General features: G+C 38.7%; 1 protein-coding gene across 2 annotated transcripts in view; it reads right to left on the reverse strand.

Annotated features, from left to right (window-relative positions):
- Nucleotides 1-20295, reverse strand: part of Kmo (kynurenine 3-monooxygenase) — a 31677-nt gene extending 11382 nt beyond the window's left edge. The window contains exons 1-9 of one of the 2 annotated variants that reach the window (XM_070034263.1): nucleotides 19994-20295; nucleotides 14136-14205; nucleotides 13738-13835; nucleotides 13513-13602; nucleotides 10470-10518; nucleotides 6244-6331; nucleotides 4400-4565; nucleotides 2690-2761; nucleotides 1312-1433 (exon numbers count right to left, since the gene is read on the reverse strand). In XM_070034263.1, the coding sequence (XP_069890364.1) occupies nucleotides 1312-1433; nucleotides 2690-2761; nucleotides 4400-4565; nucleotides 6244-6331; nucleotides 10470-10518; nucleotides 13513-13602; nucleotides 13738-13835; nucleotides 14136-14205; nucleotides 19994-20047 (809 nt within the window). In that variant the 5' untranslated portion in view covers nucleotides 20048-20295. The remainder of the gene's footprint in view (nucleotides 1-1311; nucleotides 1434-2689; nucleotides 2762-4399; nucleotides 4566-6243; nucleotides 6332-10469; nucleotides 10519-13512; nucleotides 13603-13737; nucleotides 13836-14135; nucleotides 14206-19993) is intronic. The other variant, XM_070034262.1, reaches the window with a different exon arrangement.
- Nucleotides 20296-23545: the final 3250 nt, after the last annotated feature.

A 23545-nucleotide genomic window follows, 5' to 3' on the forward strand; every position in this document is an offset into this window, starting at 1 on the left:
TCCCAGACCCCAGAAGTTGTTGAAATTGTTTTAAGGGGTGAGGAAGAATGACCAAGGAGTGAATTTTAGGGACTACTTTGTATATATAGAGAGAGAAATATCACAGTGAAATCCCTCTTGTACAATAATAGATGCCATTACAAATCTAAAAAAAACTATAATGGTCTTCCTCTAAACCAGGAGTGGTGGTGCACACGTTCCGTTTCAGCACTGTGAGCTACAGACAGGAGGATCAGGTGTTTGTGACTAGTGTGGACTCTACAGTGACCCTGTCACGGAACAGAACAAAACATCTTGCTCTGCTAGAAGCTTGGGTGCTTATGCACCCCTAAAATGTATATGTTGGAATATTAATTCTCAAGGTAATGGTATTTAGAGGTGAAAACCTGGGAGTTGAATAGGTCATGAGATTGGACCTCTATAAAAGGAACTACGGGAAGATCCCTCATGCCTTCCACCATCTGAGTTCACAAGAAAGAGGAAGCTCCTGTGAGTCAGACACACAGGACACCGAACCTGCTGGTGTCTGCATCATAGACTTCTCAGCCTCAGAAACTGAGAAATGAGTTTCTTTCACTTATAAGCCACCTAGTCTATAGTACTATTTGTTATAGCAAGCCTGAATAGACAAGACTTTACCTCCAGCCCTGTGCTTTGGAAAAAGACAGCATTGGAATAGGTGAGCTAGATCTCTGGATGAGGGGTGTACAGAGTCAGTAGAAGCAGAGCCTCAGCACAAGAGAATTCAAGGCAAGGTACACAAGGAGAGTGATGTGGACATGGGCTAGACATATAGCAGGTCACAAGCCAGATATTGAATATGATTAGACATGAGCTTCACACAACTTAAACAGTGTGGGTCCTTTCCTGGATGAATGATTTAGAGGCATTATCTCACTCTTCCTCACAGAAACTCTCTGAAGTAGATACTATCATTTATCAGTATTTTATCATGAAGAGCTCAGGATTACAGCTGATGTGGTTAGTAAGGGATGAGTATGAGGCTTGAGGCTGCCTGATGTATCTGCTATGCCACAGAGAGCTGTATAACTCCTGGCATAAGGACACAGAACCAGGAGATATCATTGGCTTTTGTATTCAGGGGAAACTGCCCATGGCTTGAGTGTCTCAGAATCTTTGCTCACTACAGAGCAACTATCCACTTAGCCTTTGGTAGGTTCCTGGCTAGGGTGTTGGGTGACTATATTATGTTTAACCCAAACGGAAGCATAAGTTGCATAGCTATTGCTTGAACTTGTAATAACTCAAATCAATAAAATTAAAGGTGGCAAGGTGCATCTTGAAACTTACTCTCCAATTAGAGGAATGGAATCTGGAAAGTATTTCTGGAAGAAATCTAGCACATCATTGCTGGTTAGAAGTTTTTCAAACTCATCGAAGGGCATGAACAAAGTGCACGTAAATGATTTTTCCTGTGAGAAGAACAGGGTGAGAGAGAAAACAGGCCAGTGTCGCTAGCACTATGAGAGAACCCCCAATTCACTTGGCTTCTTGCTTGGATCTGAGTCCCCGGGGAGAATATTCAAGTAGACAGGAAAGGCACTGTGGTTTTGTCCTCTTTCCCCTAAAGAAAAGCTCTGGAGTATTCCAGGGATACTCCCTGCCCCCTTGCTTCTCAGAACTCCTGCCCTAGGAACTCTTCATTTTTACAAACAAACATTGCTCTAGTTAGGTGGCTAATAGGTTGGTTGGTTTATTTTTCTTCCTTTTAAAACAGCATCAATAGGATTGCAAGACAAGTAGCAACAAGAAGACTAAACAAAGAACAGGTGGCTATAGCTATATAGGAAAACAAACAAACAAACAACTGTTGGGGTTTGAGTAAAGAAAAACTATGCCTTTTTCTGTGTAATATATATTCCAGTGTTCTACAGACCTTAAAGAAGTAGAGATACTTCCTTACATATGAAGTTTACATCTCTGTGGCTTTATTGGGGAGATATTCCCTTTAGACTCATTTTGATTGAAATGACAGGCACCTCCATCCATAAACTCCCATTAGTTACCCAAGTAAGTTAAATCTGAAGTAAATGGTTGAATTTCCAATTACGGAAGCAAATAATTGGACTAATTTTCTTCTCACTAATCCAAAGACACAAAAATAGAATCACTAAATAGATTAAACAATGAAGGTATCAATTGGGTATATAAAACAAAAACTCATAAAGGGTGAACAGCATTGCTGTAGCAGCATTGCTACTCACATTATGTTGAAAATGAACTATGCCACTTGTGGGTGGGGATAGGAGGGAAAAACTGGGAGAGAGGGAAAGATAGGTCACATTGTCCAAAAAGAAATATACTCATTACCGGGGCTGGGAAGGTGGGGCTCAGTGGTAGAGCGCTTGCCTTGCATGCCTGAGGCCCTGGGTTCGATTCCTCAGCACCACATAAGCAAAAGAAAAAAAAGCCGGAAGTGGCACTGTGGCTCAAGTGGTAGAGCGCTAGCCTTGAGCTGAAGAGCTGAGGGACAGCGCCCAGGCTCAGAGTTCAGGCCCCACTACCGGGTGCCCCTCCCCCCCCAAAAAAAATATACTCATTACCTGACTTATGAAACTGTAACCACTTCATACATCACCTTTATAATTACAATTTTAATAGTTTAGAAAAACTCATGAAAGACATTCAGTATAGATTCACAGTTAGTTGATAAGAAAATCTATATTACCATGTTAGGTAGCGCAATCATCATAAAGGTATTTCTAGGCCATATATGCAGATAATTAGGTTCCATAGCATACTGTAGGAAAAAATACGTTTGATTAGTGCATTAATCCAACACATATCGCTGCTTTTTATTGGTCTCAGTAATGTAAACAAATACCCTATGTGTGGTAATATGCTTATGCATTGCTTCATGAAATTGAAATTGTCTTTAAAAGTACATTTGAGTTCTAGTTGGGTGCCAGTTCACACCTATAATCCTAGCTACTCAGAAGGCTGAGATATGAGGATCTCAGTTTGAAGCCAATCCAGGCAGGAAAGTCTATGAGTCTCATATCTCTATTAAACTACCAAAAAAGAAGCCAGAAATAGAACTGTGAGTGGACTGATACAACTCTAGCTTTGAGCAAAAGAAGTTCAAGGACAGCCCCAAGGCCCTGAGTTCAAGATCCAGAACTAAAACCAGACAAATACATACATTGAGTTCTGTCTTTATAAACTCAACCATAGGTGTGTTTTTGATTTCAGGTCTTCAAAAGACACATTAAAAACCTAGGGACATTGATGGCTCTTCTTTCCTAGAGAAATCAAGTATTCTCAGAAATGCAGCAGATTAGGTTCTCAGTTCTTGAGAAGATACTGCAAGAAGACTTTATTTTTCCTCTGTATTTTCACACATACATCCACAAACACATACTTATATAAATATATATACATATATATATACATGTATCAGAATTTATACATTTAAGCCAAGTGCTAGTGACTCATACCTGTAATCCTAGCTACTAAGATGCTTAGCTATATGTACAATGTCATGATCAAGGTCAACTTGAGCAGAATAGTTTGCTAAATTCTACTTTCAAAATAACCATCAAAAAGCAGAGGTAGAGGTGTGGCTTAAGTGGTAGAGCAACTAACAATGTTGAGTCCCTGAGTTCAAGCTTCAATATAGCAAAAAAGAAAAAAATGTGAGTGTATGTAATCATAATTTTGTTGCCTGATCTGAATAAATTAGACTTAAGTCTTAGGCTTAAGTAGTAAGTAGAATACTAAAAGAACAGCATGGCTTCTACCTAGCATTTTCATGCTAAATCATAGTTATTGTGTTATATATCTTAGAAGAAAGCTCTATGCCCATGTAGGGTTTTTGTTTTTGTTTTTGCTAAGGGCCCCAAAGGGACATAACAGTATACATGCATAACTCCTTGCCTCCAAGATCTTACAACAAGTTGAAGCAACAAGATGAGCCTGTGTAAATAAACACCGGACTGTACTGCTCTTTAACAACAGATGTTGGGTAAGAAGATCATGAGTGGCTTAATGACAAAGTGTCAATTGTCTAGGGACAACATAGGCTACACAATGAGACCCTGTCTCAAAAACCAAAAATCAAACTGAAAAAGATTCTGGATCAATTGCCTACTGGACAACTGATTCCCAACCTATTGTTTTTCTTCCATAAAGAACATAGACCAATGGCAATATTATGTAATATAAATCCCCTGTGTGTTTCCAGTAGGGTGACTGAAAGCAAACCAGTGAAAAGGCAAGAATAATATAACAATAATGTGAAAGAGGTGTCTGCACACCTAACTCACTATGAATTACAAAGTTCAGCAGCAGAATGAAAGCTGAGTGTCGTGGGGAACAACTGCACAGGCCTCCATGTCTGAAACCCAGGGTAAAGAAGCTTCAAAGGGAAAGCACTTACTTCCCCACACTTAGGTGGAATAGTCAACTCCATGTATCCATGAGGAATGTACTGCTGACTGTAATCAAAGCGAGGCTTCCTCATGAAGTGACTTCTGACGGTTGAATAGGCGCCATCACATCCTACAATGAGGTCACAAGTGACATCTTTGGGAACGTTGTCAGGTCTGAAAAATACAATGAGCCACCCCAAAGCAACACCTAGTGAAAACAATGCTCTCAATGCTCTGTTTCTACTTGGGCATGAAAAGTCATGGTTGAGTGGGGGTGACTCAGGCAACTCAAATTCCTGTGTCACATTGAGAGCGCTGAGTCAATGATTTAAAATAAAGACAAAAATTCTTGTCTCTTTGTCAAGGTTTTTCATGTAAGAAAGAGAATAATATACAAGTATACAGACGGCAAAGACACATGACACAGAACTGTGACAAAGACTTGAGCTTCCTGAATAAAGGAAGAGAACATTCAGACAAGGACAGAGTGTCCCATGAGAGTTAATTGTGAATTCTTCAGTTACAGCTGTGCAAATGAATGTTCAAACAACCGCTGGGATGTGACCAACATTTTCTAGGTGTAATAAGTTTGGCTTGAGCAAACTTATTGAAGGTAAGCCTAAGGTGATTTCTGATGCTGGGCTCCAGAATATCAAATTCTGCAGATATTCAAATCCCTTAGGTACTGCACATAATTCACCCATATCTTCACATGTTTTAAACCATCATTAGAGTATTTCTATATCTAGTACAATGTAATGCAGGCATATTGTTGTTATATTATATTCTTAGGGAATCATTATTTCCTAAAAAGTGAAAAGTCTGTTTTTGAATAGATTTGAACTGAGGCTGGTTCAATTCATGCATGAGAAACCAATAGATATAATGGGCTAATTACACAATGGGTAGTGGGTATGAAGGAGAAGAGAATTTGGGATATAAAGAACAAAGTTCTAAATATATTCTTCTAGCAAAAGGTAGATAATAATATTCTCCTTTAGAAGGATAATATAGGAAAAGTCGCAACGTAAAAAAATGTACTTGGCAGTTTGAAGTGGAAACAGAATGCAGGGACTAGGGGCTCCAGGAGTGGAAACAGATGGGTCATCTGTTTAGGGGGAAAGCCAGATAGTATTGTACTATAGGAAGAAGGAAGACAGAATCTAAAGCCAGCAGGAGGGAGGAAGACATCTTTAAAGAGTTATAGTTTTATAGGAGAAAAGACATACCATGAAGAAGTCTAATGACATAGGCAATAGTACCAGCAAAATCAAGAATGAGGCATGTTTGGGTAGATAAAGATGATGAAAGACTTTGACATATTTGAATTGGTATAACCAGTACCTGCTATTGGGAAATAGTGATTTGTTGATTAGGACTTCGATAAGGAGTGCTAAGGAAGAGAGAAGCAGGAACTAGCAGTGTTTATTTAAGAGATATGAATTTTCAGATGGTTATGGAACTCTGAACCAGGGATCCATGACATATTCCAAGAGTGGGCTCTGTGACTTGGAATTTCCGGGGAAATTGAATTGGCCAAAGAGAGGCAGAGAAATTGGACCCGGAAAGAGGACAGGAAATGCTGGTCAATGACAGCCACCAGGTTCAAGGAGGAGAGAGTTTGAATAGAACATAGTTGCCAGAATGTGAACATTTAGAATCATGGTTGGGGCCTGGATATTCAGAAGGCATCTGGGACAATTCCTAATTTTTGTTTCTTGAATCTAGGGACTATGAGAATTTTTGTTTACTGAATCATTTGACTCTTTCAAAAGAGCCAAAGAACAAAGTTTACAAATAGAGCGCTTCATTCCAAGCCTTCCCTCTGAGCCAAAAGCTTGACCCAGATTACCCTAGAACTGTGACCGTTCCTTCCTCCGGACTGCATTTCACCAGCCGGTGGCCAAAGTGCACCTTTGCGTTGGGGTATTTCTCAACGGCTGCAAGAGGAAACAGAAGGCGAATAGATAAATTTCAATTCTTATTTAATCAGTTTGAACAAAAGATCATTTACCTGGCCCAGTAGGATAGAAATGTTTATCAATTAATTTATTCTTTGTGTGGTTTTTTGGGGGAGCAGGACAGGATTTTGGTCTGTAGCACATGTTGCTGGCCTTGAAATCAATCTTCTTAGCCTGCTAGGATTGCAGGTGTGCCCCACTAGGCATGATGAGATTTCTTTGTTCTTTGTCTTTTCTACCTCCTTCCTTTCTTCCCCTCTCTCCTGCTTTACTGGGACCTTTGATTTACCTAATTTGTTATCTGTTAATTGACTCACTCTCCAAACCTGCTTTATCACTGGTTAGTGTGGAGATGGAGACTAGTAAACTTTTCTGCCTGGGATGTCTTTGAACCTTGATCCTCCATGTTTCAGCACTATGTGGCTTGAATAGCAGAGGGCCAGTCATGAGTGAAAAAGACAAACATGAACTTGAGGCCCTGAGTTGAAGCCACAATATCTGTCCAAAGTAATGAAGAGGTGAAAGAAAGAAAGACAGACAGATGAAAGAAAGAAAGAAAGAAAGAAAGAAAGAAAGAAAGAAAGAAAGAAAGAAAGAAAGAAAGAAAGAAAGAAAGAAAGGAAGGAAGAAAGGAAGGAAGGAAGGAAGGAAGGAAGGAAGGAAGGAAGGAAGGAAGGAAGGAAGGAAGGAAGGAAAGAAAAAAAGGAAGGAAGGAAGGAAGGAGGGAAGGAAGAGAAGGAAGGAGGGAGGGAAGGAGGGAAGAAGGGAGGAAAGGAGGGAGGGAAGCAGGAAAGAGAAAGAGAAGAGAAGGAAATACAATGTTTTGCATTGTGAACTCTTGTAGTCCTGAGACTGTTAGAAGTCTGTACCTTTGGAAAGAAAACAGGTACCCCTACTTAATTTTAATGCAAAGTTATACTATTAAATCCAGAGAGTTTTCCAGAGAACACTGGTCTTAGATAATGTTCTTAAAAACTGTGGCCATTGTCAAGAGCAGAGGAGAAACACTGAATACTCTAGATTCTCAACTATACTGTGCTAGTCCCCAGCTCCACGGTATGAACTTGAACGTGGGTAGTCTGAAGCATACTCTGGATTTTGACACCTTGCAAAGTATATAAAGTAGCTGAGCACTGGTAGCTCACACCCATAACCTTAGCTATTTGGGATGCAGAAATCCAGAGAATTGAAGTCCAAGGCCAGTTGCAGGTAAAAATATTCACAAGCTCTCACTACCACCACAACAAAAAATAGCTAGACATGATGGAATGTATCTGTCATTCAACCATGATGGAAAGCATAAGTGGGAGGATCTGTAGTCAAGACTGTTCCCAGAGACAAAGTGAAATTCGATTTCAAACATAACCAGAACAAAAATTGACTGGAAGCATGACTTAAGTGACATAGCATCTGACTAGCAATAGCAAAGCCAAAAATTACACACACACACACACACACACACACACACACACACACACACACAGAGTAATAAAATAACTCAGGAAATAGCTAAGGAAAAGTGTCTTGAATTGATTATACATTGACAAGAAAATATTTTGTACATAATATGCTCATTTATCTTAATGAATTTACCCCAGATTTGCTTAATCTGAAAGTATGGTTAATAGAAAGTTAAAAATGACATGTGACTGGCCCTTCTGGTCCTAGCTTGGACAATGGCTACTTGGAGGTATACTATAGAGGTGAATATAAAGGTCCTAAGAAGTAAAAAAAAAAAGGGGGGGGCTGGTAGGGTGGCTCAGTGGTAGAGTACTTGCCTTGCATGCATGAGGCCCTGGGTTTGATTCCTCAGCACCACATAAGCAGAAAAAAAAGCCAGAAGTGATGCTGTGGCTCAAGTGGTAGAGCGCTAGCCTTCAGCTGAAGAGCTGAGGGACAGTGCCCAGGCCCAGAGTTCAGGCCCATGACAGGACCCAAGAGGGAGGAGGAGGGGGAGGAGGGGGAGGAGGGGGAGGAGGGGGAGGGGAGGAGGGAGGAGGAGGAGGAGGAGGAGGAGGAGGAGGAGGAGGAGGAGGAGGAGGAGGAGGAGGAGGAGGAGGAGGAGGAGGAGGAGGAGGAGGAGGAGGAGGAGGAGTAGTTTCTGTCCGGTCCAGTTATTTTTTTTTTATTTATTTATTTTTTGCCTCTCCTTGGGCTTGAAATCTCTGCCTGGGCACAATCTTTGAGCTTTTGTGCTCAAGGCTAGCACTCTACCACGTGAGCTACAGCTTTACTTGCAGCTTTTTTGGAGGTAGTTTTAGAGATAAGAGTCTTTCACACTTTCCTGTCTGGACTGGCTTTGAACTGTGATCCTCAGATCTCAGCCTCCTGAGTAGCTAGGATTATAGATGTGAGCCATCAGTGCCTAGCTTTGTCCTGTTCTTTTTAACAGTTACTAAAATGGCATAAAATAGTGAACCACCAAGCCTCATGGTTTCTGCTGAGAAGCTGATATAGGGGTAATATATGGTTATACTGTTCTCAGGGGGGAGAAACTTTAGAGAGGTGAGTATGTATATTGATTAAATATGTGCAATGGAGGAGTCACATATTTGATGACTCACAAAGAATTTAAATGTCAAAGTTTAGGTAAAGAGTTCCATATTTTGCCTGCAAAGCAAGCAGGCCAAGCAAGTTTTGAGGCCTTGAGTTCAAAGCCCAAAACTGGGAAAAAGAAAAAAAAAAGAAAGAAGAAGTAAAAAAGAAAGAGGTTGTTTATCTGTTTTCTTAATATCCAGAAAACTGACCCTCTCTCCCTCATCGCCTACTCAAAAGACAGTCTTCCGACTACAGCTAAAGAGATGGAATTAAGTACTCCAAGCCCAATCTCCTAAACACTTGGTAAACCAGCTGGAGTGTCGTCCCCATCATACTCCTCCCAAGAGAGAGTTGAGGTTCCAAGTATTGAGGTTTGAAGCTAGTCTGGGCAAAAAAAGTTCTTAAGACACCATCTCCAAAAGAACCAGAAAAAGGTCAAGCTGGAGTCGTTGCTCAGGTGGTAGAATGCCAGCCAAGCAAGCAAGCCAAGCAAGAATGAAAGGCCGAATTCAAGCATGAATACCACTAAAAAAAAACTGGGAATGTGGCTTAGTGGTAGAATGCCTGGTATGTATGAAGCCCTGCGTTCCATTCCTCAGTACCACATAAACAGAAAAAGCCAGAAGTGGCGTTGCAGCTCAAGTGGTAGAGTGATAGCCTTGAGCAAAAGAAGCTCATGGACAGTGCGTAGGTCCTGAGTTCAAGCCCCAGAACTGGCTAGCTGAATTAATTAATTAATTAATTAATTAATTAATTAATATAAAAGGAATACTTGAGGATCATGCTTTGCTATGGATGAAACTATTTAGCACAATTGCTCAAGAAAAGAATCTATCATGAACTAGGGCTGAATGTGATAGAATAAAGGCTACCAAGGGATGAGGTTGGGTGGCTTTCCCATTCTACAAATATGATTTCAAGCCCAGTGAATTCTCACTAATGGGTGGACTTTTTAAAAAAAATCTAATTATTAACATCTAGCCTATATTTTACAACTTCCTCTTTCTTAACTTCCCCTACCCCCCCCCCACCTATTTGGTCTACTATATATATCAAGAGTCTATATTCTGCCCTCTAACCACATTATTAGAACTTTCTTCAGAACTCAGACTATACCTGAACCCTTAAAATGGTCTCCTTCTCCAGTCTCCAGTTGGCTGCTTCTCTATCTTTCTGAAATGCAAATCCAGTTGTGCGCTTTGAACTTGTCTCTCCATATCTGTCGACCTGCTAGACTGAGTTTTGCTCTGAAGAATGGGCAATCCTGCACAGCAGTGACTGAGACTTAATAGGATCTCACACATGAGAACCAAGTCTTCTTCACCCAGTTAACTAATAAAGTGAAACAGTGATACTTTCTTGGTCTCCATAAAGGACTTTGTAATGAAAACAGTCTCACTCTTGTCATTGTTTTGGCAGTCCGTGGATTTGAATCGAGGACTGTGAATCTTCTAAGCAAGTACTCTATTACTTGATGCAGCCCTCAGTAGTGCTGTTTATAACCCAAATCCCAACATATCATCTAACAAGATAAATGTATGGGTTTTACTCCATCTAGTAATTTAAAAAATGGACTTACCAGTCAGTAGATCCTTGTTTAAATTTTTTCTGCTTATGGAAAGAATATACTGCAAGATAAAAATAAGAGTTGACACTATGTAAAAAGGACAAATATAATTTTTAAAAAATTATTGTTAAGTAGCTGTACAAAGAAGTTAAAATTCCTTAAGTCGGGTTATAAGTTTAATGCATATTGATCAACATTACCCCTTCCATTATTTCCACCATCTTTCCATATCTTATTCCTACCCCCAAATTATGTACTTCAATTTTTATATAATGTAAATTGAATATAATGACTGCATTGGCTCACCCTTTCTCACTTTTCTCATGTGCCCCACTGACAAATACAAATTTAAATTACCAAGCAACAAGGTACTTATTATTTAGCAGAAGGCTACAAATTTGGTTTTATAATCATTTAAGTGCTCTTTAGAAAATATATGCTAACCAAATGCATTTAATACAATAAGCACGTTCTGCTGGGCATGATAGTGTACACTTAGTATGCTACTGCTGGAAAGGTTGAGAAAGGACAACCACTAATTTTAGGGTAGCCTCGCCTACTTGGTAAGATTTGGTCATAAAATCCCCAAGAGACATGAGGGGAGTGGACAGAAAAAAATAGAAAGAAATTAGCCACGCTTTTTTAGTCATACTCCTAATCTTAGCTATACTGAGATCTGTGGACTGTGTATTGGAGCCAGTACAGTCAGAGAAGTTCTCAAGACTCCATCTTCACCTAGCTAACAAAAAACTGGGTTGGAGGCATGGCTGAAGTGGTAGAGCCCCAAGTAAGCAAGAGGTCCTTAGTTAAAGTCTCAGTACTGCCAAAGAGAAGCACGTTTTAACTTGGGCTTTTTCAAAGTTTGATACTTCTAAATCTCCTCTTGTACCTAAAGTATTACTCTCATGAAGATAGTTTTAAATAACCGAAGGTGGCAACTCATATTTTGGCCTTTAAGTCTTTAAATTTAAGTGTTATAATACATTATAATAACAGCATCACTTGAATAAATGTACTAAAAGAAAAAAAGAAAAAAGAAATGAAGAAATAAGATCTCAGCCAACTTTCCTCCAGATAAATTCCATTTGATTGCAATGATTTTGCTGCTGATTCGAGATTCCAATAAAATATTACAAGTCTCACTTTTCTCTGTAAAGACTTCTTAAATGCTTGCCCTCCCTTGCTGAAGCCTTCCTCAGCATTTCTTTTTTTTTTGGGGGGGGGGGAGGGTCCAGTCGTGGGGCCTGAACTCTGGGCCTGGGCACTGTCCCTCAGCTCTTCAGCTCAAGGCTAGCACTCTACCACTTGAGCCATAGCACCACTTCTGGCTTTTTTCTTTTTGCTTATGTAGTGCTGAGGAATCAAACCCAGGGCCTCATGCATGCAAGGCAAGCGCTCTACCACGGAGCCACCTTCCCAGCCCTCCTCTCCAGCATTTCTGGTCTGTCCCTCACACATCACACAGAGATCCTTGGCCTCACTCAGCTGCGGTCTTCTCCTGATGAACTTCAACACTGACCTAGTCCCACTGGGTTCCGAGTGGGACTCCTCCCTGTGCCCTCTGCCACTAACAGCACATCAGCAATAAGTATGTCCTGCAATAACTCATGGTGCATGTGGCTTACCTGATTGCATCTGTAAATCTTACAAATGATTCTTAAGTCTTTTTCTATAGCATCTAGCTTGATTGGATGCCAACGGAGCCACATATGTCAATTAATTGAAAATGTGGATCAGTAAGGATAGCTAAGATTTTCTTCCTTTCACTCCCCAAGCCAGGGTCACGCATATATGCATATCTATATTCTTGAAATGCCAAAATTCATATTTTTTAAAAGCTATTCAATAGAAACTTTTTTTTGCTGGCCTAGGGCTTGAACTCAGTCCCTGAATGCAGTCTCTGAGCTTCTTTGTGCTCAAGGCTAGCCCTCTAACCATTTGATCCCCAGTGTCACTTCTGGCTTTTTCTGAGTCGTTTATTGGAGATAAGAGTCTCATGGGGATTTTTCTGCCCCACCTGGCTTTGAACACTAAGGCTCAGATCTCAGCCTCTTGAGTAGCTAGGATTACAGGTGTCAGCCACAGGCCCTGGCTCACTGGAAACTTTTAATCCTTCTTTCATTCCAAAGCCCTTTTAGCTGCTAGAACGTAGACATAGGAGATCATCACAAAATCCATAAAAATCTTTGGCTCAGAATACATAGGCAAATGTCCACAGACTGGCAACATAGTCATAACTTGAGAAGTTATGAAAAATCAGAGCCTCAGCTTCTGTCCCAGCCCTTCTGAGTGAGATCCCATAACCTAGCAAAAAGAGAAGTGCTAATCTCTGCTCAAAGGACAGGTACTCTGCTCAAAGAATACAAGCCTCGCTGGGTTGTGTGAATTTCTAGATAGAAATAATGCAAATTGGAATCCTCCTTTTGATGCTGGGTGTTGGGAACCTTCATTTTCTCTTAAGGCAACAAACTCAGAAGGAAAAATTATCTGGGAATACACATTTTTTTTCTTAATTGTATAGGCTACTAGGAAAGAGAGAAGTAAAAAGCAGAAAGATGATGAATTTTTTCATAAATTCTCTACCCCCAGCTGGTCTCCAATTTATAAATTATGGGGATACCAAAAAACATTCTTTGTTCATTGAATAATTTCTATTATAAGCGAACTGTGGGCAAAAGGGTTCAAAAGAGAAAGGCAACAGCATTATAAAACCCTCCAGAGTTGTTCCTGGACACTAAGTTTGATACAATAATGTGGTTGCTTTCTCTTGGAAAGGAGATGGGAGGTCGAGGGCCTTGTAGGTGGCGGGAGCAAATCAGAGAGCTAAAAAAGGGCCCAATAGCTTGAGCGGTAGCTGTAGCTCAGTCTTTGTAATGGGCACTCAGAATTGGGCTCTGTTGATCATTTCTTATTATAAAGTATCTTGATAATTAGTATAAGTGTCCCTGGGTCTGGATTAGGGTAAGCAATGTCAAAGGTGAGGCCAGAGAGGAAGGAAAGAGTCAACAAGCAAGTGGCACCAATCCACAAACCATTATCTCCAGGGAAAACCTACCTGAGACTTTGTCCCATAGGGAATAACAGATCTCTTTCCTGACAGAGAGTGAATCATTCTTCCTCTCATGGGAACACCTTGAGACACAACCTATAATGAAGCAGAAGCAATGATTTCTATTTCTATAACATGACATCAAAGATTCTTATTTAAAATTGGTTTTGTCATATATATGTGCATTTGCGTATACATATAAGCAGCTGCAAACATGCTTGAACTAGGTACCTGATCTTCCAGGCCAATGGCTTTCAGGGCTTGTCGTCCTCTGTAAGAAAGGGCCAAGTTAATGCTCCTCCCTCGTACTGATTGTGCCACTCGGATATCTAAAATATTGGAAGCAAATCCCGAGTTATAAACAGCCCTTAAATCTTAGAACAGAATGAGCATGTCACTGTGCTAGAAAAAACGGTTGCCTTCAGAATTACATCAGAAGACTTGTTAACTATTCTAAAGAAAACACTCATAGGGAATTACTACTAAATTTATAGATCATTGAGGGTTTGAAATGTTCTAACAATTCTTACTTTTAAAATTTCTTTCATGAAATAAGTTTCATTCAGAAAATCTAAAGAAAGAGATCAAATAGTGAGAATCAGCCCTTATGAGTTTCCCTGATGGCTTACCTTCCCTCGCTTCATATATTTCTACTTGAAAATTCCTCTTTGCAAGGAAGCACGCATTCAGTGCTCCAACCTGGGAATGAAAACAAATTTTTCTTATTTAATCAGGACTGTAGGCACATGTGATATTTCTAGTGATGAAATGAAACATTGTGTGGGTATACTGCCCTCCTTTCATACATTGATTTACTCAGGCATTGCTGGTGAATACAAGTTGCAAAAAGGGTAAGATAAATTCAAGAGTGAGGTAGAGGCATGGCTCAAATGGAAGAACACTAGCCGAGCAAACCAGCAAGCTGAACAAGCTTGAGGTCTTGAGTTCAAATCCAGTTTATGGCAAAAGAAAAAAAGGTTTCATGCCTGTATGTCTAGCTACTATGGAGGCTGAGATCTGAAGGGTCAAAATTCAATTAAAAATAAAAAACAACAGGTAGAAAAGTCCACCTTGAGATTCCACCTTTAAAAGAAACAGCAAAAAGCTAGACTGCAGTCATGCCTTGAGTGGCTGAGCATTAGCTGTAAGACAAGCAAGTTGGGGACAAGGCTCTGAGTTCAAATCTGATTTCAGAAAGAAAAAGATTAAGTAGTGTAATTTTGGGGGTAGTTTTTGTTTTACTTTTCTTTTTTGTACTTTTTCATAGTGAGGTATTGTCTAATTTTTTCATACATACAGAACATAAAACATGTATGTATGCTATCTGTGGAAGAATTACACATTAAAAGTAAATGATGATAAAGAATATTCAGGGTAATGCTTCTAATGTACAGGGGAGAGGCACAAAGATCTGGGCTGTTTTAATTCTTATGTTGTTACTACTACTACTACTACTACTAAACAGACAAAGCAGCAATGGTGCTGGTATCAGTTCCTTATTGACTCTTTCCTTCTTCTCAGCCAGGTGTGGTGGTTTATGCCTCTAATCTCACTATTTGGGTGGCTGAGGCAGAAGGGTTGAAGGTTTGAGGTCAGGCTGGTCTACACAACAAGCTCTAGGCTAGCTTGGGCTATAAAATTAGACCTTTCTCTTAATTAAATGTCTCCTCTAAGAAAATAACACGGTAACAAAGATTATAATCATTCCTATCCTGCTGTAATAGAGGTTCAAATGAAGCTTAAAGCAAAAAATATTGATGTGTTGTTTATATAAGGTGAGCTGGAAGCATTCCTAAAATGATCAGTAATGTAGACTGTAAATTTATTTCTTTCACACTTTGTGCGAAATAGGTGCTTAACTGGGAAAAAGTGTCAGTGCAATCTTTAGTTGTTAGGTTGCCAAAACAACTAAGAAAGACAACAGACACAAATGGAAATGAAGTTGGTGCGTAAACCATTTGAAATCTACCACAAACTTTTGGTTAAGGCACAGCTGGGTTCCTGCCCATAAACAAAGAAGGAACTTGGTGAGGGGCCGAGAAACTGGGAGGGCTAGAACACGGGGAGAATAAAACATATTTTATGATGCCAGGTACAGTTATGAAAGGTTTATTTAGTTGTTTTAAAGTTCCAACAATCCACAACAATAAACATATTGATTGAAAAATCTGTATTTATATGACAAAGCCATGTTTACTGCAGCACTATTTATAATAGCTAAGTTACAGAAATAGTCCAGATGCCCTACAACAGCTGAATCAATGTTCAAAAATGTGATATGTACATAATATGTCTAATATATACATATATGATCATTGTACATAGATTTAGGTCCATATATGTATTATGTATGAATCACATTATATCATATTATATATAATGGATATGTTATAAATAAGGGTATATAATATGCAGCCACAAACACAATAGGATTTTATTCCATCTCTGGAAGCATGAAATTATTCCATTTGCAGCAAAATGAATGAATCCGAGAAAAAAAATCACATGGACTGAAGTAATCTCTTATTGTTCCTTCTGAATAATTTTTCCCCTAAGATCTAACCTGCTTGGTTCAATCTGGTTCCAAGATCTGCACATATCTTTTCCTCAGGAAAGCTATCCTTGACAACACTCTAGTCAGGAACCGCCAAGACACACTACAGCCTCCTCCAGCTGCATTTCTCTCATAGGGCTTACCTGTTACTGAAGAGATTTTGTTTCTTTCTACATTGCCTTTCTCCTCTTTGCAATGCTTTACCTGTTATCTCTACTACCTGCATCAATGTTGGCATGAAGTTCAATAAGATGAATGAATTCTCATTCGGTGTGACATTTTCATAAAAGAGCATTAGACCTGCCCCATATGAAGCAATGACAGTCCATGTCATATTCACTGACAAGCATGAAAGTGACAGTATTCCTCAGCATTTTGAATGCAAAAGGCAATAGCAGACAATAACAAAGGCAGAACAAAAAGATAATATAAGCATATATTGTGTAAACACATATGTGGCATAAAGTGTACCAATCTCTATGTAGCCTAGTATGGTGTTAGACCATGAATGAATTTTGTTGAGTAAATCAGTAAGTGAGTGAAGACATGCTCATGAATTAAAAGCATGAAAATGATGTGAATAAAGATGAAAATAAAATGTTTAAATCTGAACTAATTGGGAAGTTTTTATTCTGAAAGTAGAGTTGTACTGAGTGGGAAAATAGGGCTCATGGGGGACAGGCCAGGTTGGAGAGAACAAGTCTGGCATCGTGGTGCAGAAATGAAGCCATACCCACTTCCACCTTCCTAGGTGTGGGAAGGTCCCAGACATTTGACTTCATCTGCTCAGGCAAGAAGTGAGTGTGGTGGGTGCAGATGGGAGGGAAAAACTGGGAGAGAGCAAGGGAAGGGGCGACATTGTCCAAAAAGAAATGTGTTCTTTACCTCCCTTACATAACTGCAACCCCTCTGTATATCACCTTCATAATAACAATTTGCAAAAGAAAGAAAAGTGAATGTTTTACTCCACATCCTAGACCTGGCATTGGAACACTCAAATAAGTCAGTTGGCCAAACAGGCATTATGCCCAATTAATCAAATAAATAGAAAACACCCAATATGATTTGTTTTACATTGGCTTCTCATTTCTTGGCTTTCTCATTCTCATTAGAAAGCATTAACCAAAGTGGGGCAAAATGTGTTGTTTGTTTTTAATTAAAATGACTATCAAGTCAAATGTTTATAAAATATAGCCCATTTGGGGACAAAATATTTAGTCCAATTTGCTTTATTTTTTTTAAGAAATAGTAAGCCAAATCATATTAAGTGAAGTAAGCCAGACCCAAAGAAATATAGGTTACATGTTTTTCCTTATTTGCAATAATTAGTATACATCTAGGATAATCTTATCAGATGAGCAGAAAAGCTCAAAAGCTATGCATATCTGACCATATAAGATGATGCTAAGCAAAATGAAACCCAATATATGGACACATATCTTTTTTTCTTTGTTGTTGTTTTAAATGTGCTACGTGATTTTCTTTTGTTTGTTTGTTTGTTTCTTTTTTTTGTTGGTCATGGGGCTTGAACTCTGGGCCTGGGTGCTGTCCCTGCACTCTTCAGCTCAAGGCGAGTGCTCTGCCACTTGAACCACAGCGCCACTTCTGGTTTTCTAGTGGTTTATTGGAGATAAGAGTCTCACAGACTTTCCTGCCCAGGCTGGCTTTGATCCTCAACCCTCAGATCTCAGCCTCCTGACTAGCTATGTTCTTCCCCCTATAGTATATCCCCCATTGTTACTGTATTTGATTTTGGTACCCTGAATCTTGTATATACATGTATCTAATTTGAGGAGGGGAAGGGGAATACTAAATGCTGAACTAAGGACACAAGATGACCCAATGCAACAATGAGAGTCACAAGACATTATGTTGGAAATGAATTTTACAACTTCTTGGTGGGGGATTGAAAATGGGGGAGGAGGGGGAGAGAAGGGACAGTAGGAGAAAAACAATGTTCAACAGGAAATGTACTCATTAACTTACTCATGTAACTGTAACTAATAAAAATAATAAAAATAATAAAATAAATAATAAAGCAAAATGATGAGAGAAATACAAACACTTTTGCATTTTAAAATTAATATTGTAAAGGTGATGTACAGAGGTGTTACAGTTACATAAGTAAGTTAATGACTACATTTCTTTTTGAAAAGTGTTAACCCCTCCCTCATTTTCTCCTGCTACCCTCCTTCATTCCCCTCTTCTTTCCCCAAATTGAAAAGTTCATTTCCAACATACTGTCTTGTGAATATCAGTGTTGCATTGATTCAACCTTCATCCCACCTTTCTGTGATTCCCCTTCCCTTCCCAAATCAGATAAACTTATAGATAAGCCAAAGGGTACAGAATTTTTTTTAAGTGACAAAAGGGCATAAACGAAAGCAAAAGAAAGAAAAAAGTAATAATTGCAAACAGTACATTCTAAAAACTTCCTGTTTTCATTTCTTGGAGTTCATTTTGATAAGCTTCATTTTATATGGTCATATGCACCTAGCTATTGAGCTATTGTGATCCTCTGCTAAGAGACATAGTCTAGTTATTACAAATGAAGGAAACCATGTAGCCTGTGTTTCTTCGGGTCTGGCTTACTTTGCTTAACATAATTTTTACAATTTTCATTTCCTTACAAATGGGGCAATGTCATTCCTTCTGATGGAAGCATAGAATTCCATTGTGTATATATATACCACATTTCCTTGATCTGTTCATCTACTGAGGAGCATCTCAATTGATTCCATATCGTGTCTATGGTAAACAATTCTGCAATGAACATGGTTGTGCTGGTCACTTAAGTGTGGCCTACTTTGTCATCATTTGGATAAATACCTTTGAGTAGGATTGTTGGGTCATAGGGGAGTGCTATGTTTAATCTTTTGAGAAACCTCCATACTGCTTTCCAGAGTGGCTGAATAAGTTTGCATTACCACCAACAATGTAATAGAGTCTCCTTTGGCTACATTTGCTTTATTTTTGTTGTTTTTGAAGAAATAGTAAACCAAAATGATGAAAAAAACTAAATATCATTGTAGTTAACAAATATAAAATAACTTTCTTGGTGAGAAAAACATCAAAACTAAATTAAATTGACCTGGGTGCTGGTGGCTCACACCAGTAATCCTAGCTACACAGGAGGCTGAAATCTGATGATTGAGGTTTGAAGACAGGTTTGGACAGACAAATCTGAGAAACTTTTCTCTCCTACTAATCATCAAAATCTAGAAGTGGAGTGTGATTCAAGTGGTTAGACTGCCAGCCTTGAGCAAAAGAGCTAAGCAAGAGTGTGAGGCCATGAACTCAAGCACTTTTAGCAGAACACACAAAAATAAACAACTACACAAATACAAAAAATATAATAAAACAAACAATGTTATACTCATGTTTATCATAATACTCTTCACAACAATCAAGCTGTGGAGTCAGTGCAGGTTGCCACCAGCAGGTAAATGGCTAAGAAAATCTGTGTGTGTGTGTGTGTGTGTGTGTGTGTGTGTGTGTGTGTGTGTGTGTGTGTGTGTGTGTGTGTGTGTGTGTGTGTGTATGTGTATATACATATATATGGTTTTCTTTTATCCATAAAAAAAGAATAAAAACATGTTGTTGATGGGGAAATAAGTGGATCTAGAGAGTAACATGTTGGGTAAAATAAGCTAGACACAGAGAGACAGGTAGCATATCTTTTCTATCTTATGTAAAGCAAAAAACAAAAAAAACAAAATAAAACAACAACAAAAACCCTGAAAGCTCCAGAGATATTCTTACAGAAAGGAAGGATAAATACAGAAAGCAATATGCACGTATGGAAATAATTGTAATAAAAGCAATGTTACATTTAACTCAATGCAGATATTAAACATATTCACAAGAATCTAATACTGTCTGAGCTGAATAATAATTATTGAGAGTAATCATAAGTCGAATAATGATTCTTACCAGGCCACCACCAATCACAATGATTTTTTTCCTTTCTGCTTGAGATGAGTCCATAACTGGCCAAGGTGGGTCTTGCCTCTGTCACGTAAGGAACTCTCTTCTGCCCACTGACTTCTCGGGTCTTTTTATGCCAGAAGCTCAATGAGGGCCTATGAACCTGCAGCAATGTTTGGTCAAGGGCTATCTTCCTTTGTTACCATTTAACCCATTAGAAGCTCAAAGTACAACCAGCTCAGCTTTAAGCTAAAAAGAAAATGCATTGCAATAACCAAAGTTGGAAACTCCAATTAAGTAAAAACACTGGCTTGTGAGTAAGACACAGACTAAAACAAAACAAAATGGTCAGATGGCTTTTCTTCTTCTTTTTCTCCAGCATCAAGTAGTTTCATTCTTAGTCACGAAGGGCCATGAGACTTCCTCTTGTTGGAGGTCTCAGAGCAGCTCCTATTTCCATTAGAGAGCAAGGTGATACATTTGATCAACATAGTCATGGATTATTCTTATTATGAAGACCAACCAAGGCTTGCCCCTAAAAATATATCTTTATGGATTTTCTTAAGCCTATGGAATTTTTTAGGGGAGTGGACAAATCTTAACTAATATTCTCTTGAGCAAGATTTTATGGTGTAACTGGCCATACTTCCTTTTTAAAATAGCATTGGTAGGTAAAACATTTAAAATCTCACCCATGATTTGCCAATAGGGGAGATTTCATATCATCTATCCCTTCCACCTTATTTGATTATGTTCTAGTATTTGATATATATGATTCGGGTTTTGTGCATATTTGAATTACAGTTTTATACAATATAATATGGTATAAAATAAGATTAAGATAAATAACAAGTAATAATAAAGAAAGAATAAAATTGTCAATTAAGATGTTTTTGTAGTAAGAACACAAAGAATTCAGAATGGTTTTTCAAGTAACCAGGAATTTTAATGTCATTCAACAGTGCCCTCTGGTGGATAGTTATGCTTAGAGTTGCTGAAACATTTTTTGTTGGGTATTTTCATTTATTTATTTTGAATATTCCTATGGTCTGATAATTAAGACATCAAATGGGATGGAGTGAATAGTAATTCTTCTATTCCTGTTTCTTTGAGAACTTACTTGTCTTGCCCACAGTCAACCACTGGGCATCCTAGTTTTGTTTTTGTTTTGTGAGTGTGCTGGTACTGGGGTTCTGCCATTAGTATTCTCATTCAGGCTTGCTCTCTATAATCTGAGCCACAGTTTCACTTCTTCTTTTTGTGGTTAACTGGAAATTACACTTTCATAGACTTTCTTGCCTAGGCTAGCTCAGCCTTTGAGTAGCTAAGATTATATAGGTGAGTAGTGAGCTACTTGTGCTGGGCCTGTTTGACTCCCTTCCTCCTCTCTCCCTCCTTCCTTCCTTCCTTCTTCTCTCTGTCCTTTCTTTTAAAATATAAATGGTGGCATTAAAAAAAATTTTTTTTGGGTCCGGTCGTGGGGCCTGAACCCTGGGTCTGGGCGCTGTCCCTCAGCTCTTCAGCTCAAGGCTAGCACTCTACTACTTGAGCCACAGCGCCACTTCTGGCTTTTTTTTTTCTGCTTATGTGGTGGTGAGGAATTGAACCCAGGGCCTCAAGCATGCAAGGCGAATGCTCTACCACTGAGTCACCTTCCCAGCCCAATGATGGCAATTTTTATACTCATTTCCTCATCCTGTTATTTCCAAGATTAAGAAACACATATACAGGGTTGGGATTATACTCATTTCCTCATCCTGTTATTTCCAAGATTAAGAAACATATATACAGGTCTGGGAAGGTGGCTCAGTGGTAGAGTGCTTGCCTTGCATGCATGAGGCCTTGGGTTTGATTCCTCAGTACCACATAAGCAGAAAAAAAAACTTTCTAAAAACTTTATTAAGATGATTAGCGACAACACAAAAAGTTAAAGCACATAAAACACAAATGTAAACTGTAGTTCAGATACAGAAAGGAACATCACCAGTATCCCAGAAGTTGACATGTCCATTTCCCAGCATTCCTCCTTCATAAAGGTCATACCCATCACCTGATCACTTCCTTGCTTTCATTTATAATTGCACTACACTACAGCCATCTCCAAGATAGTTTAGTCTTTCCTTCTTTTGACCTTTGCAACAAATGGACTCACTGTTTTCTTTTGCTTTAACCAATTGCTTCTTTTTCTTAATACTGTGCTTCTTAAGACTCATCTGCATTGTTGCATGTAACTCTAGTTCATTAATTTTCCTTGTAATTTTATTATTGATCCATGTTACTGCTTGTGGGCACCCGAATGCTTCCAGTGATTTAACATCCACCAAGTAATGATGCTATGAGCATTCTTGCATTTACAGCAAAAATGCACATATGATTACCTCTAGCATTTATATACTGGTTAGGCATTTTTTAACTTTATTAATTTAGCTGAAGTTATATTCTACAATAATGTACCAACTTTAGTTGCATGTGCACACACACACACACACACACACACACACACACGTGCCAACGATGACGTTGGGGCAGAAGAATAGGGTGATGAGAATATATATATTCTCATATATATATATGTATACATATTCCCATATATATATTCTCATCACCCTATTCTTTCCGCCCCAACCTCATCACCCTGGGTACTACTTGAATTTCTAGTTTTTGTCAGTCTGGTGAATATGGGGTATGTCTCTCTGACTAATTTGCAATCCTTTGATTAATGAAGTTGAGATCCTTTATTCTTGTTTCTTGCTATTTATTTTGCTTGTACATAGACAATGTTCATGGGAGTGGGATTGGTTGTCTTTTTAAATTCTCATTGAATATGAGCTTTATTATTCATACATATTGTAAATAATTTCTAAGCTACTGTAGTTTGCCTTGCTTTTTTCCCCAGTCCTGGAACTTGAACTCAGGGCCTGGGCACTATCCCTGAGCTCCTTTTGCTCAAGGCTAGCACTCTACTATGCCACTTCCAGCTTTTTCTATTTATGTGGTACTGAGGAATCGAACCCAGGGTTTCATGCATGCTAGCCAAGCACTCTACCACTAAGCCATATTCCCAGCCCCTGACTTAATTTTTGATAAAAATATATTCTTCTTTTGATAAAAATATATTCTTGATTTTTAATATATTCATATGTATCCATCTTCTCCTTTGGGATACTAGTTAACATGTCACACCTTACAGTTATTTTCATAATCTTGAGAGTATAAAGATATTCATCTATGTTGTCTTTTAAGAATCAGTTAATTTATCCTTCATTTATAGGACGATATTGATGTAGAGTTGGTTTTTAATGTACGCTGTGATGTAGAAGGTAAAATTTGATTGTTTGCAAAGGAATACTAAGTAATTTCTAGTGCTACTAAGTGAAAACTTCTCCCTTTTCTACAAGTACTTTTGCCCCACGAGTATTTTTCACATGTGCAAGTCTGGGTCAGGTTTCCATTCTAGTTCATTCCAGTTTATCCTATATCCTAATCTATACCAATGCCAATGTAACAGCCAAATTGCTATAGCTTGAAAATAATCTTGGCTTTTGTGTGTGTGCAAGG

Source organism: Dipodomys merriami, unplaced genomic scaffold, assembly GCF_024711535.1.
Source record: "Dipodomys merriami isolate MVZ:Mamm:240054 unplaced genomic scaffold, mDipMer1.0.p SCAF_24, whole genome shotgun sequence".
Lineage (NCBI taxonomy): Eukaryota > Metazoa > Chordata > Mammalia > Rodentia > Heteromyidae > Dipodomys > Dipodomys merriami.